The sequence below is a fragment of the Gadus macrocephalus genome, chromosome 16, assembly GCF_031168955.1.
Source record: "Gadus macrocephalus chromosome 16, ASM3116895v1".
In the NCBI taxonomy this organism is placed as follows: Eukaryota; Metazoa; Chordata; class Actinopteri; order Gadiformes; family Gadidae; genus Gadus; species Gadus macrocephalus.
Window position 1 is genome coordinate 1,097,357 of NC_082397.1, and position 15,756 is coordinate 1,113,112.

The 15,756-nt window shown below is 50.8% G+C and overlaps 3 protein-coding genes across 4 annotated transcripts in view; 1 reads left to right on the forward strand and 2 right to left on the reverse strand.

Moving 5' to 3' along the window:
* LOC132474070 (transmembrane protein 87A-like) overlaps positions 1–6,350 on the forward strand; it is a 12,384-nt gene extending 6,034 nt beyond the window's left edge. Inside the window, exons 9-13 of one of the 2 annotated variants that reach the window (XM_060074495.1) lie at positions 309–382; positions 552–610; positions 1,058–1,110; positions 2,580–2,610; positions 5,420–6,350. In XM_060074495.1, the coding sequence (XP_059930478.1) occupies positions 309–382; positions 552–610; positions 1,058–1,110; positions 2,580–2,610; positions 5,420–5,461 (259 nt within the window). In that variant the 3' untranslated portion in view covers positions 5,462–6,350. The remainder of the gene's footprint in view (positions 1–308; positions 383–551; positions 611–1,057; positions 1,111–2,579; positions 2,611–5,419) is intronic. The other variant, XM_060074496.1, reaches the window with a different exon arrangement.
* Positions 1–15,756, reverse strand: part of relb (v-rel avian reticuloendotheliosis viral oncogene homolog B) — a 139,746-nt gene that overhangs the window by 65,513 nt on the left and 58,477 nt on the right. The gene's annotated exons all lie outside the window — the stretch shown is intronic.
* Positions 7,993–14,588, reverse strand: si:ch211-137a8.4 (enolase-phosphatase E1). The gene is made up of 3 exons (XM_060075048.1): positions 13,029–14,588; positions 11,290–11,802; positions 7,993–8,972 (listed from the first exon to the last, which is right to left on the reverse strand). The coding sequence occupies exons 1-3, from the start codon at positions 14,365–14,367 to the stop codon at positions 8,950–8,952; spliced, it is 1,875 nt and encodes a 624-aa protein (XP_059931031.1). The 5' UTR covers positions 14,368–14,588; the 3' UTR covers positions 7,993–8,949.

The window sequence follows — 15,756 nt, forward strand, 5'->3', positions numbered from 1 at the left end:
GATTAGTTGGTTGATTGGTTGGTTGGTTGGTTGAATAGTTGGTTGGTTGATTGGTTGAATGGTTGATTGGTTGATTGATTGATTAGTTGATTGATTGGTTGGTTGGTTGGTTGAATAGTTGGTTGGTTGATTGGTTGATTGATTGATTGGTTGGTTGATGATTGGTTTATTGGCTGATTGGTTGATTGATTGATTGGTTGGTTGATAATAATAATAATAATAAATTAAATTTATATAGCGCTTAATATGGTACTCTAAGACGCTTGATGATTGGTTGATTGGCTGATTGGTTGATTGATTGTTCTCAGGTATGCCTTCAGCCCGCTGGTGGATGAAGAGAGTGATGAAGAGGAGCAGGAGGCCATGCTAAACGAGAACTTTGGTGAATTTCTCCTTCTCTCCCTCCCTCCTCGTTCCTTCTCTTGCCCCGTTCCTCCCCCTCACTCCCCCTTGCTCCCCCTCTCTCCCCCTCCTCATTCTCTTACCCTCTGTTATCAGAACAGCTGAACTAACGATGGGCGTGTTTGATTTCTCCTCCTCTGTGTCTGCAGACGGCATGAAGATGAGGGGAGCCAAGCCCGAATCAAACGGCTCCAAACTCAACAAGGTGGTGAGTCAATAACATGTATACCTCCAAACACCATCACTGTACATGTTAATAAACAACTAGACAGGATCACTGTACATGTTAGTAACCCCCAAACACCATCACTGTACATGTTAGTAACCCCCAAACACCATCACTGTACATGTTAGTAACCCCCAAACACCATCACTGTACATGTTAGTAACCCCCAAACACCATCACAGACAGGGGGGGTTAAGGGAGGGTTAAGGTGCTACAGGGGGGGTTAAGGGAGGGTTAAGGTGCTACAGGGGGGGGTTAAGGTGCTACAGGGGGGGTTAAGGGGGGGTTAAGGTGCTACAGGGGGAGTTAAGGGGGGTTAAGGGGCTACAGGGGGGGTTAAGGTGCTACAGGGGGGGTTAAGGGGCTAAAGGGGGAGTTAAGGGGGGGTTAAGGTGCTACAGGGGGGGTTAAGGTGCGCTTGTTTTGCAGGACGAGGACCTGCGCTGGGTGGAGGAGAACATTCCATCGTCGATGGCGGACGTGTGAGTCTACCTGCTACCTTAATCCGGTTCTGTTGATCCTGATCCGGTTCTGTTGATCCTGATCCTGATCCGGTTCTGTTGATCCTGATCCGGTTCTGTTGATCCTGATCCTAATATGGTTCTGTGGATCCTGATCCTGATCCGGTTCTGTTGATCCTGATCCTGATCTGGTTCTGTTGATCCTGATCCTGATCCGGTTCTGTGGATCCTGATCCTGATCTGGTTCTGTTGATCCTGATCCTGATCCCGTTCTGTTGATCCTGATCCTGATCCGGTTCTGTTGATCCTGATCCGGTTCTGTTGATCCTGATCCTAATATGGTTCTGTGGATCCTGATCCTGATCCGGTTCTGTTGATCCTGATCCTGATCTGGTTCTGTTGATCCTGATCCTGATCCGGTTCTGTGGATCCTGATCCTGATCTGGTTCTGTTGATCCTGATCCTGATCCCGTTCTGTTGATCCTGATCCTGATCTGGTTCTGTTGATCCTGATCCTGATCTGGTTCTGTTGATCCTGATCCTGATCTGGTTCTGTTGATCCTGATCCTGATCTGGTTCTGTTGATCCTGATCCTGATCTGGTTCTGCTGATCCTGATCCTGATCTGGTTCTGTGGATCCTGATCCTGATCTGGTTCTGTGGATCCTGATCCTGATCCGGTTCTGTTGATCCTGATCCTGATCTGGTTCTGTTGATCCTGATCCTGATCTAGTTCTGTGGATCCTGATCCTGATCTGGTTCTGCTGATCCTGATCCTGACCCCGTTCTGTTGATCCTGATCCTGATCCGGTTCTGTTGATCCTGATCCTGATCTGGTTCTGTTGATCCTGATCCTGATCCGGTTCTGTGGATCCTGATCTGGTTCTGTTGATCCTGATCCTGATCCCGTTCTGTTGATCCTGATCCTGATCCGGTTCTGTTGATCCTGATCCGGTTCTGTTGATCCTGATCCTAATATGGTTCTGTGGATCCTGATCCTGATCCGGTTCTGTTGATCCTGATCCTGATCTGGTTCTGTTGATCCTGATCCTGATCCGGTTCCGTGGATCCTGATCCTGATCTGGTTCTGTTGATCCTGATCCGGTTCTGTTGATCCTGATCCTGATCCGGTTCTGTTGATCCTGATCCTGATCTGGTTCTGTTGATCCTGATCCTGATCTGGTTCTGTTGATCCTGATCCTGATCTGGTTCTGCTGATCCTGATCCTGATCTGGTTCTGTGGATCCTGATCCTGATCTGGTTCTGTGGATCCTGATCCGGTTCTGTTGATCCTGATCCGGTTCTGTTGATCCTGATCCTGATCTGGTTCTGTGGATCCTGATCCTGATCTGGTTCTGCTGATCCTTATCCTGACCCCGTTCTGTTGATCCTGATCCTGATCCGGTTCTGTGGATCCTGATCCGGTTCTGTTGATCCTGATCCTGATCCGGTTCTGTGGATCCTGATCCTGATCCGGTTCTGTTTCCCCAGTGCCCTGCCCCCGCTGCTGGACTCTGATGAGGTGAGGCGGTCTCCATGGCGACCAGAACCGCCAAGCTTCACCTCACATTTCATCACATCGGGTCGACGTCCAGAGAGACGGTCCTCAGGGAAGGGGCGGAGCCTCTAAGGGAGGGGGTGGGGCCTCTGAGGGAGGGGGAGAAGAGCTGGGAGGTTCTTCCTGCTGGTCATGTGACTAGTCATGTGAATAGACATGTGACTAGCAGGAAGCGAGGTTCTGCTTAGTTGAGCCTGGTCCGTTACCACGGTGACGATGAGAGGTCACAGTAGTTCTGTGAGGGGGGAGAGACTGAGTACTTTAGCCCCACTGATCTGGAGAATAACTAAACTTTATAAAACATTGAGTACATGTAAACAAATAAGACAAGATGACCTAATTAATCACCAAAGAGAAAGTATAGAAAAAATTAATACTTATATGAATATCTGCAATACATTTACGTTGTTTAGTCTATGTACACAATAAATCTAATAGTTTTACTAAGTTAAAACGCACTCCAGATGTGGTGGTCCACGCCTGTCCTGAGCTATACATCCGCGGTATAAACCGTGACGGTCCTGTAGTGACCAGCAGAGGGCGCCAGCGGACCGTCAGGCGCTCGGTTACCACGGGTTACGTCAGGATGTTGTCTCGTGTTGTTATGGTGACGTAGGAAGGAGAACAATAGAGGAGCTCACGTGTAGGGGGGAAGGGGAACAGTCTTCATATACAGCACGCTTTAAATATATATTTATATACTGTAGGCCTATGCTCTCTTTATTACATCAGGTCATCCTGCATGTTTAGAACATGGTATAAATCATTTGAGTTTATATTCAGACGCTCAAATGAGGGTCAGCGATAAGACGAAGCCTTTGTATTAATAACTATAATAAGTTTCTACCGCGGTTGTCTTAGTGATCTGAATCCTTTGTTAAGATGACATCACCTATTCCTCTTGTCTACCGGGACAAAGGACAACGAGACGGGGCCTCTGATTGGTTTATATGGACAGCCAATCAAAACCTGTTGGCCACCACTTCTGCATAATGAGCATATTTAACATTCATTAATTCGCAATTTAGCCTTTTAGCTTTTAAATAAAACCTACTTGAGTTAGACAGTCAATACAGAGACATTTCATTAAGGAGCAGGTAGGGGTTAGACAGTACAGAGACAGGTCATTAAGGAGCAGGTAGGGGTTAGACAGTACAGAGACAGGTCATTAAGGAGCACGTAGGGGTTAGACAGTACAGAGACATTTCATTAAGGAGCAGGTAGGGGTTAGACAGTACAGAGACAGGTCATTAAGGAGCAGGTAGGGGTTAGACAGTACAGAGACAGGTCATTAAGGAGCAGGTAGGGGTTAGACAGTACAGAGACAGGTCATTAAGGAGCAGGTAGGGGTTAGACAGTACAGAGACAGGTCATTAGGAGCAGGTAGGGGTTAGACAGTACAGAGACAGGTCATTAAGGAGCAGGTAGGGGTTAGACAGTACAGAGACAGGTCATTAAGGAGCAGGTAGGGGTTAGACAGTACAGAGACAGGTCATTAAGGAGCAGGTAGGGGTTAGACAGTACAGAGACGGGTCATAAAGGAGCAGGTAGGGGTTAGACAGTACAGAGACGGGTCATTAAGGAGCAGGTATGGGTTAGACAGTACAGAGACAGGTCGTTAAGGAGCAGGTAGGGGTTAGACAGTACAGAGACAGGTCATTAAGGAGCAGGTAGGGGTTAGACAGTACAGAGACAGGTCATTAAGGAGCAGGTAGGGGTTAGAAAGTACAGAGACGGGTCATTAAGGAGCAGGTAGGGGTTAGACAGTACAGAGACAGGTCGTTAAGGAGCAGGTAGGGGTTAGACAGTACAGAGACAGGTCGTTAAGGAGCAGGTAGGGGTTAGACAGTACAGAGACAGGTCGTTAAGGAGCAGGTAGGGGTTAGACAGTACAGAGACAGGTCATTAAGGAGCAGGTAGGGGTTAGACAGTACAGAGACAGGTCATTAAGGAGCAGGTAGGGGTTAGACAGTACAGAGACAGGTCATTAAGGAGCAGGTAGGGGTTAGACAGTACAGAGACAGGTCATTAAGGAGCAGGTAGGGGTTAGACAGTACAGAGACAGGTCATTAAGGAGCAGGTAGGGGTTAGACAGTACAGAGACAGGTCATTAAGGAGCAGGTAGGGGTTAGACAGTACAGAGACAGGTCATTAAGGAGCAGGTAGGGGTTAGACAGTACAGAGACAGGTCATTAAGGAGCAGGTAGGGGTTAGACAGTACAGAGACAGGTCATTAGGAGCAGGTAGGGGTTAGACAGTACAGAGACAGGTCATTAAGGAGCAGGTAGGGGTTAGACAGTACAGAGACAGGTCATTAAGGAGCAGGTAGGGGTTAGACAGTACAGAGACAGGTCATAAAGGAGCAGGTAGGGGTTAGACAGTACAGAGACAGGTCATAAAGGAGCAGGTAGGGGTTAGACAGTACAGAGAGAGGTCGTTAAGGAGCAGGTATGGGTTAGACAGTACAGAGACAGGTCGTTAAGGAGCAGGTAGGGGTTAGACAGTACAGAGACAGGTCGTTAAGGAGCAGGTAGGGGTTAGACAGTACAGAGACAGGTCATTAAGGAGCAGGTAGGGGTTAGACAGTACAGAGAGGTCATTAAGGAGCAGGTAGGGGTTAGACAGTACAGAGACAGGTCATTAAGGAGCAGGTAGGGGTTAGACAGTACAGAGACAGGTCACTAAGGGGTTAGCTGGGAGTCATTCATTCTCCAGTATCCATGGTAACAGGTGACTCTGACTCACAGCATCTCCATGTGCTCTCTGTCCGCAGGAAACCATGACAACCCAATTTGAGATGTCCAAGATGGAGTAGAGGTGGAGACTTCAGAGAGTGCTCTGACAGTCCAGAGGGGGATAGATGATAGAGGAGGGATAGATGATAGAGGAGGGATAGATGATAGAGGAGGGATGGAGGAGGGATAGATGATAGAGGAGGGATGGAGGAGGGATAGATGATAGAGGAGGGATAGATGATAGAGGAGGGATAGATGATAGAGGAGGGATAGATGATAGAGGAGGGATGGGGGAGGGATAGATGATAGAGGAGGGATGGAGGAGGGATAGATGATAGAGGAGGGATGGGGGAGGGATAGATGATAGAGGAGGGATGGGGGAGAGAGGGAGGATGGGGGAGAGAGGGAGGGGGGAGACCGCAGGAGGAGGTGTGATGACGCTGTCCCGCCCAACCTGAGCCCGACTCCTCTGGCTCAGGTGTGTTTGTGTAAATCATCACACACACACAAAAATCATCACACACACACACACACACACACACACACACACACACACACACACACACACACACACACACACACACACACACACGCGCACACACACACGCCTCCCTTTTCTGTTGTGTTTTCTGTGAAAGCACAGATTCCTCCAGCTTCATGCATCCGTGCCTGTGTTTGTTATCTGCCCTGTGTGTGTGTGTGTGCCTGTCCTGAGTGTGTGTGTGTGTGTGTGTGTGTGTGTGTGTGTGTGTGTGTGTGTGAGTGTGTGTGTGTTGCCTGCCCTGTTTGTGTGTTGTGTCCTTTTTCGCCCCTTGGTTTTATTTTGCTTCGGATTTATTTTTCTTGCTGTTTGAATCGTTTTTTACTTGGCCGTGTCAGGCCAAGAGGAACGACAGACCGTTGCACAACGTTTGTACAATCATTTGATCTTGCGTGAATTGTAAATAAAGAGGATTCATAACAACTATATATTCTGCTGTTTTCGTTATATTCTTCCCACTACTCTATCACTCTATTTATATATCACTCTATCCAGATATCTCTATCACTCTATTTATATATCACTCTATCCAGATATCTCTATCACTCTATTTATATATCACTCTATCCAGATATCTCTATCACTCTATTTATATATCACTATATCCAGATCTCTCTATCACTCTATTTATATATCACTCTATCCAGATATCTCTATCACTCTATTTATATATCACTCTATCCAGATATCTCTATCACTCTATTTATATATCACTCTATCCAGATATCTCTATCACTCTATTTATATATCACTCTATCCAGATATCTCTATCACTCGATCTATCACTTTATCTCCTTCCTACAAAGAGGATTTAGACCCCTCCCCCTCTGGGAAGTGTGTGTGTGTGTGTGTGTGTGTGTGTGTGTGAGTGTGAGTGTGTGTGTGTGTGTGTCAGTGTGTGTTTGTGGGTCTGGGTGTGTGTGTGTGGGGTGTGTGTGTGTGTGTGTGTGTGTGTGTGTGTGTGTGTGTGTGTGCGTGAGTGTGTGTGTGTGTGTGTGTGTGTGCGTGTGTGTGTGTGTGTGTCAGTGTGTGGGGTGTGTGTGTGTGTGAGTGTGTGTGTGTGAGTGTTTGTGTGTGTGCCAGGACACTGGCATTAACGCTGTAATAACATAATCCGTGAGATTTGGCCAGACAAGAGGACAGTATGCTTGCTATTTGAGTTGGGTTTAGCAGAGGGGGGGGGGGCAGCAGGGGGCGGGGTTTAGATGAGGGGGCAGCAGGGGGCGGGCTTTAGCAGTGGGGGGGCAGCAGGGGGCGGGGTTTAGCGGAGGGGGGCAGCAGGGGGCGGGGTTTAGCGGAGGGGGGGCAGCAGGGGGCGGGGTTTAGCAGAGGGGGAGTAGCAGGGGGCGGGGTTTAGCGGAGGGGGAGTAGCAGGGGGCGGGGTTTAGCGGAGGGGGGCAGCAGGGGACGGGGTTTAGCGGAGGGGGCAGCAGGGGGCGGGGTTTAGCGGAGGGGGGCAGCAGGGGGCGGGGTTTAGCGGAGGGGGAGTAGCAGGGGGCGGGGTTTAGCGGAGGGGGAGTAGCAGGGGGCGGGGTTCACCTCTTGCGACGCGTTTACCAGCGTCCACACAAGGCAGACCGGTTCAATCAGACTAAACTAAACAAGTTATGAATGATGGGATATCATATTAATGCATGCCGTCGCTGACAGGGAGAGAATGGGCTTCCTAAACGACTTGAGGTCCTCGTACCATCCCGGGGGCTCTGATCACCACGGAGACAGGGAGGAAATGACGTCATGGACGTCATTAGCACCCGGTTGGCTCAGAGGCTTAAACTCATTATCAGGATTCGATCAAAACAAAACATTTGAGTCTGAATTATCAGAAGGACTAAAAAACACTTTAGAAAGTTTTGGTTTGAATTATTATAACTGAATTATTATATTATAACGAACTGCTGCAATGCTCCCATCATTTTGAACCCTTTGAGTCTGAATCAGAGAGAGTGATGTGGAACACCACGAGGCCTGCTGATATTCCAGCGTTACGTAACGGATGAGATTATCAATACACAGATTAATGTTCCTTCCTCCCGGTCCAGATAAAATACGACACAGATCACTCCCAGCTCGTCGTTCGATTGGAATCTTTATTGTACTTATTTTTTGGGGACAATTTGCTAGCGAACATGTGAAAACTTGACCAACAAAACATTGTTTTTTTTTTGTCATTACAGTAAATCCTCAGACCGTGATACGGTGAGATGTGTTTTTAAAAAACAAAACCACAAAGTAACAAAAAAACATCTTACTTTCCATATGTTATGGTACTGGTTCTTTTTTTCTTCCTTCATTCATGTACACAATTTAATTTTAACAGTCTAAAAACATTGAACACAGAGTTGGCAGTGTGACGTCACACTCCATGGGAGGGGTCAGGGGTCAGCGGCCCGAGGGCAGGTTATACTGTCGTGATCCTGGAGCACTCCATCAAACATCTACTGGGGTCAGGGGCTACAAAGCAAAATGGCCTCCGATAGAAAACTAACAGTCTCTCTCTCGCCCGGGCTCCCGCTCCGGCGAACCGCGAGCCGGAATGATTCAGGTTTTTTACATTTTTCTTCTTCTTCTTCTTCTTCTTCTTCTTCTTCTCGTAGACAAATATAAAATCTCACTAGACAAGCAAGAAATGATACAAAGAAAATACAAATCAAATGTACATGGATGGTCGGGTGGAAAGGGGGGAGGGAGGGAGACAGGCAGGGAGGGAGAGAGGGAGGGACGGAGGGGGACTGGGAGGGGGGCGACAGGGAGGGGGGTGACAGGGAGACAGGGAGGGAGGCAGGGAGGGAGGGAGGGAGGGAGGGAGGGAGGGATGGTTGAATTATTGCTTTCTGAGTAATTCTTTCATTTTTTTCTTCATCTACATGGATTGCATCTCTGTCACCATGACGACCAGTGGCGTTTACATGATTACTCCTGTATATTCAGAGGGAGGAGGGGTGGCGGGCCGAGGGGGTGGGGTTAGGGGCGGGGCCAGAGATCCTTGCTCAGCGAATCCCGGCCGTTTTAATCCTCTTTGTAGCCTCACACGTTTCCCGCCTTTTGGTCTGGTAAATAATAACAGAAGAGATTGAAAATATATTAAAATATGTATCGGGAAAAATATAATAATAATGATAATAATGAAGACAATCATAACTTATATTTAAACAAAAAGGGTTATTGCTCGTGTTTAGTGCAAACACTTGGGTTGATAAATGTGTGACAAGTATCTTTACATCAATTATTCAAAACACGCAAACAAAACACAGGTTAGAAATAGATGTGAACTAAGAACGAGCACAACATCAACACACAAGGAAGACCTTTGGAACACTTTTAACCAACCACCACATGTGTTCAGTTAGTAGAGACCTATAATGTGAAGACATGTGATCCATCTTTGTGTTTTCGTGTGTCTTCCTGTTCCTGTACCCATAATGCACTGAAACCTCAACGTTTATAAGGTGCAGACATGTACCATGTCAGCGCAAGTGTTTCTCCTTAATGCTTTGGCTTTTTGGTTCGGTTCTCTCCCCTAGCTCGTGTTTATCTCTACTCTTTATCGCCTGCCTAATGGAGCCTACGGCTGAGTGGCTAGGGGAGCTAGCTTTAGCGCTGTAGCGCTGTAGCGCTTTGATTCACTGCTAATCCCTTGATGGACTCAGCGCTGCTGTTGGTCATTAAACCAGCTTTCCTCATCTAACCAGAACGCAGGGGGTTAAGTAGCAAAGCTATAGCTAGTTAGAGCTAGTAGGCTAACTCTCTGGAGGCCTAATACACTAATGAAGTGCTAGTGCGTAGCTAGCATATAGCATGGAGCATAAATTTAAGAGCCCCATGACAGGATAAACAGCGGTGTTAGCTCACTGCTAGCTAGCTAGCTAGAGTGCTGCTAGGCTAACCTTTTGCTAGGCTCTTCAAACACGTGCTAGACACAAATCTGTATGGTGATATGCTAATAGTCTTTGCTATGCCAGGCTATGCTAAGCTAGGCTATGCCAACAGAGGTTTGGGTTTCTGACCGTAATGTGTAGAACACACACACACACACACACACACACACACACACACACACACACACACACACACACACACACACACACACACACACACACACACACACACACACACACACACACACACACACTCAAACCGACTCACACAAACACAGACTCACACACAGACACATAAATGTGTATGTATGGTATGATAGTGAAGTCAGTATGTATGGTATGATAGTGAAGTCAGTATGTATGGTATGATAGTGAAGTCAGTATGTATGGTATGATAGCGAAGTCAGTATGTATGGTATGATAGTGAAGTCGGTCTGATTGGTCCATCTAGGCACCAGGTCTGCCCTGTGTGACGCAGTCTGGCTTTTTGCGCGGGCAGCGTGTGAGAGTCACTCGAGAGCCAATGAGTTCTTTGAAATGTTAATTTAAATACTCAATGATTTAACCTCTTTCTGTGTCCGTGTGTATGTACATGTTGAAGTAGTGAGTGAGTGTGTGTGTGTGTGTGTGTGTGTGTGTGTGTGTGTGTGTGTGTGTGTGTGTGTAAGTAGTATGTGTGTGTGTTTATGTTCATTTTGAAAGTGTGTGCGTGTGTTTAAGTTGTATATGTGTGTGTTTATGTATATTTTCAGGTATTGAGTGTGTGTGTGTGTTTAAGTGGTTTGTGTGTGTGTTTAAGTAATATGTGTGTGTTTATGAACATCTTGAAGTAGTGTTTATGTGTTAAGTAGTATTTGTGTGTGTTTATGTTTATTCTGAGGTATTATGTTTGTGTGTGTTTATGTTTTTGTGTGTTTCTGGCCAGGTCGTCCTGGCAGAAGACATTTAAGTAAAGGTCACACAAGATGTTTTGAAGTAGTACTTTATAAAAGTAGAAATGTGCTTGTGGGTTAAGTTATGTTTCAAACTGTGCTTTAGGTGTAGCTTGATTTTCAGTCTGCGTGGAGAACTGCATGTGTCTTTGTGTGCGTGTGTGTGTGTGTATATAAGTGAGTGTGTGTGTTTGTGCGTGCCAAGTGCGTGTGTCTGTGTGTAAGTGACTGTGTTCAGTCCACTGACATCACATGACATCACAGCTCATCACATGACATCACGGCTCATCACATGACATCACGGCTCATCACATGACATCACGGCTCATCACATGACATCTGCTCTAGCTGTTCCGCGGCTGCTGACATCACATCCTGTACAATGGCCGCCGCCACCTCCCGTAGCGCCCTCTTCACCATGCGCTCCCCGTTCTCCTCCTCCCCCCCCTCCCCGCATGACTCCGTATCGGCCCCTCCCCCGGACGCCGCCCCCTCCCCCCGGGTCTGGGCGTGGGCCGGGCGGGGCGCGGCGCCGGGACGGCGGCGCTGGGACTCACCGCTGAGGGGCGTGCTGCTGCTGATGATCTGGGCCTTAGGCTCCTCCTTGCCCTTCTTCATCGGGCTGGGCTCCGCCTCCCGCTCGTCGTCATGGTGATTGTGAGTCCCGTGCTCGTCGCCGTTGGTGCAGCCGTTCTCCCCGTTGGTCACCGGGGTCTCGGACGCCTTCGCCGGCTTCTCGGGCTCCGCCTCCTTGGCCGGCTCCGCCTCCTTGGCCGGCTCCGCCTCCTTAGCCGCCTCGTCGGCCGCCGGCTCCGCTGACGCGGGCGCGTCGTTGGTTTCCGCCGCCGCCGCGGGGACCGCCTCTCCGGCGACCGCTGGCTCCTCCCCCTCCTTGGCGGCGGTGTCTCCTCCCTCCTCCTCCTTGCCCTCCCCCCCCTCCTCCTTGGCACCCTCGCCCAGCTCCACGCTGGACGTCTTGCCCTTCCTCATGATGAAGTTCTTCAGGGACACGGCGCGGCCGAACTTGGAGCGCTTGGCCGTCGCACACTTCCCCTCCTCAGCCTCCTCGCCTGGGGGCAGGGAGACAGGTCAGGGTTAGGGAGACGGGTTAGGGTCAGGGAGACAGGTTAGGGTTAGGGAGACAGGTTAGGGTCAGGGAGACGGGTCAGGGTTAGGGTCAGGGAGACGGGTCAGGGAGACGGGTCAGGGAGACGGGTTAGGGTCAGGGACACAGGTCAGGGTCAGGGAGACGGGTCAGGGTTAGGGTCAGGACTATGGGTGGGTCTGTAGTCCGGGTCCTGGGTTAGGGTCAGGACTATGGGTGGGTCTGTAGTCCGGGTCCTGGGTTAGGGTCAGGACTATGGGTGGGTCTGTAGTCCGGGTCCTGGGTTAGGGTCAGGACTAGTCCGGGTCGAGGACAGGGAGCTTGTCATAACATTTTATAACATTCAGGAATATGGAAGCAGATCTCTGCCTTAAGGTACATTGAACTATTATACTTTGAAACCAAAGTCATCTGAATCTTTATGTTTTGAATTAAACTCTTTGAATTCAAAACATAAGGCGGTGCATTCCTCTCTCTGAATAAAGGTGGTGTAGAGATGGTGCATTCCTCTCTATGTGTAAAGGTGTGGTAGAGATGGTGCATTCCTCTCTATGTGTAAAGGTAGTGTAGAGATGGTGCATTCCTCTCTATGTGTAAAGGTGGTGTAGAGATGGTGCATTCCTCTCTATGTGTAAAGGTAGTGTATAGATGGTGCATTCCTCTCTATGTGTAAAGGTAGTGTAGAGATGGTGCATTCCTCTCTATGTGTAAAGGTGATGTAGAGATGGTGCATTCCTCTCTATGTGTAAAGGTAGTGTAGAGATGGTGCATTCCTCTCTATGTGTAAAGGTAGTGTAGAGATGGTGCATTCCTCTCTATGTGTAAAGGTGTGGTAGAGATGGTGCATTCCTCTCTATGTGTAAAGGTGGTGTAGAGATGGTGCATTCCTCTCTATGTGTAAAGGTAGTGTAGAGATGGTGCATTCCTCTCTATGTGTAAAGGTAGTGTAGAGATGGTGCATTCCTCTCTATGTGTAAAGGTAGTGTAGAGATGGTGCATTCCTCTTTATGTGTAAAGGTAGTGTAGAGATGGTGCATTCCTCTCTATGTGTAAAGGTGGTGTAGAGATGGTGCACTGCTCTCTATGTGTAAAGGTGGTGTAACAGACCACAGATGAGGAGGTGCTGTGTGTGAGCCCACAGGTTAGACTGTGACCTCCTGTCGCCGTGGTAACGTGGTCATCACTCCTCACCTGCTGGCGCGGCAGCGGTGGCGGCGGCGGCGGCGGGCTCCTCCTCTCCTGCGGGGGCGCTCTCCGCGGCGGGCCGCTTGGACTTGGGGATGACGCGCTTCTTGAAGGAGGTCCAGATCTCGTTGGCGTGCTGGCCGACCGTCCCGCCCGACGCCCCCGCCTTCTCCTCCGCCCCGCCCTCCGCCTTGGCCTCCTCCGCCCCCGCCTCCTTCTCCTCGCCGCCCTCCCCCGCGGCCTCCTCCTCCCCGTCGACCTTCTCCTCGGCCCCCTCCCCCTCGCCCTCGGCCCCCTCCCCCTCGGCGGGACGCTCCTCCGGCTCCTTGGCCTTGCTGCTCAGCCCCACCATGGAGGGGTCCCTCTTCAGGCCCTGGAAGGTCCAGGACCGCTTCAGCTTCCAGCGCTTCTGCCCCGAATCCTTAGAGTCCAGGGTGGAGGAGTCGCCCCCGCCCTCGCCCTCCTCCTCCCTCACCTCCTCCCCCACCGAGCCCGCCCCGCCCTTCCTGTGGGCCTTCTGCGCCATCAGCTTCTTGAAGGAGTGCCAGCGCTTCATGTGCTTGGTGGAGGAGGTGGCGGCGGCGGCGGAGGCCTTCTGCTCCTCCTCGGCGCCTCCCTCGGGGGGCGGGGCGTCGGAGGAGGAGGCGGCGGCCGGGGCCTCCTCTGGGGGCTCCAGGCGGTCCAGGGACCGGGACCGGACCGTCAGGCCTTTGGGCTGCGCGTCCTCTGCGCCTCCTTCCTTCTTGTCCGTGCTGCGGTGGGAGAACATGCGGGCCACCGGGTTACGGATCATGTCCCTCACGGAGGACCTGGCCTTCTCCTCCTTCTTCTCCTCCTTCTTCTCCTCCTCCTTCTCCTCCTCCTCCTCCTCCTCCTTCTTCTCCTCTTCCTCCCCCTTCTCCCCGTTCTCCTCGGCCCCTCCCTCGGCCCCCGGCGCCGCCTCCTCTCCTTTCTCCGGCTCCTTGTCGGCTCCGGGCTCCTCCTCCTTCTTCTTCCTGCTCATCACCTTGCCCAGGCCGCTCTTGTTCAGGAAGGAGTCGAGGAAGGAGGTCTTGGGCTCTGTGGAGGAGGGGGGGTTCTCTGAGGAGGGGGGGGCCTCCTCGCCTGCTCCTTCTTCGCCTCCTCCTGCTGCTGTGTCGTTGGCCACCGTCTCCTTGTTCTCTGTGGCGTTGCCGGCGGCGACCTCCCCATCCTTTCCCGCCTTCTCGTCGCTCACAGTCTCTGAGGGGGCGGGGACAACCGGCTCCGCTTCCGTTGCCTTGGTTTCCTGCTCTGTTGCCGTGGTTTCTGCCGCCTTTCCATCTTCCTGGACAACCGGAGCCGCGCTGGCTTCAGTTGCCGCCATTTTGAAAACGGAAAATTAAGAATGAAGCGAATAGGAGCCCCTTCAGTCCCAGGCTCTCTCTCCTGTCTCTCTCTCCTGTCTCTCTCTCCGGTCTCTCTTCTCTGGTCGGGCGTAGGACTCTGAACTCTCAGGTCATGGAGTTCATCCTATGCTTCCTCCTCACTCGCTCCTGGAGAGAGGGGGGAGGCGATAGGAAAGAGGAGGGAGAGAAGGAGGACAGAAGAGAGAGGAGAGACAGAGAGGAGACAGAGAGGAGACAGAGAGGAGAGAGGAGACAGAGAGGAGAGAGGAGAGACAGAGAGGAGACAGAGGGAGACAGAGAGGAGAGAGGAAAGACAGAGAGGAAACAGAGGGAGAGAGGAGAGACAGAGAGGAGACAGAGAAAGGAGACAGAGGGAGACAGAGAGGAGAGACAGAGAGGAGAGGGGGGAGAGACAGAGAAAGGGAAGAGGGTGAAGAGAGACAGAGAGGGAGAGGGGGAGACAGATGGTTAACAGTCTGAATGAAGAGCGAGACGCCAGTGTTGTCTGGTGGGATGTTACGTAACATCGCTGGACACACACACTACTATGCATAACTAGGCTACTACGACATAGAATCTATCATTCAATTGATAAATCTATCGATGCACCATGACGTGTATGTGATTGTGTGTGTGTGTGTGTGTGTGTGTGTGTGTGTGTGTGTGTACGTTTGAGTGAGTGTCTGTGTGAGTGAGTGAGTGAGTGAGTGAGTGAGTGAGTGAGTGAGTGAGTGAGTGAGTGAGTGAGTGAGTGAGTGAGTGAGTGAGTGAGTGAGTGAGTGTGTGTGTGTGTGTGTGTGTGTGTGTGTGTGTGTGTGTGTGTGTGTGTGTGTGTCAGAGACATAAGGTACCCCACTGAGGAGGTGAAGGGGTGAAGATGCCATTCATCCACTCACATCTTGTCACTCTGCAGTCGCTTCACACAACATATGAGTCCAGTTTGTAAAACACCTCGCTGGGCTAACCCCTAGCGCCTGGCTAACCCCTAGTGCCGGGCTAACCCCTAGCGCCTGGCTAACCCCTAGTGCCGGGCTAACCCCTAGCGCCGGGCTAACCCCTAGTGCCGGGCTAACACCTAGCGCCGGGCTAACCCCTAGTGCCGGGCTAACCCCTAGTGCCGGGCTAACCCCTAGCGCCTGGCTAACCCCTAGCGCCGGGCTAACCCCTAGCGCCGGGCTAACCCCTAGCGCCTGGCTAACCCCTAGTGCCGGGCTAACCCCTAGCGCCTGGCTAACCCCTAGTGCCGGGCTAACCCCTAGCGCCTGGCTAACCCCTAGTGCCGGGCTAACCCCTAGTGCCGGGCTAACCCCTAGTGCCGGGCTAACCCCTAGCGCCTGGCTAACCCCTAGTGCCGGGCTAACCCCTAG

Excerpts from the sequence above, each read along its gene's own strand:
- si:ch211-137a8.4 (XM_060075048.1), bottom strand. The coding sequence starts at position 14,367 with ATGGCGGCAACTGAAGCCAGCGCGGCTCCGGTTGTCCAGGAAGATGGA. Across the intron at positions 11,803-13,028 it reads CACCGCTGCCGCGCCAGCAG|GCGAGGAGGCTGAGGAGGGG; the intron begins GTGAGGAGTGAT and ends CCCTGCCCCCAG. Across the intron at positions 8,973-11,289 it reads CAGCAGCACGCCCCTCAGCG|ACCAAAAGGCGGGAAACGTG; the intron begins GTGAGTCCCAGC and ends ATTATTTACCAG.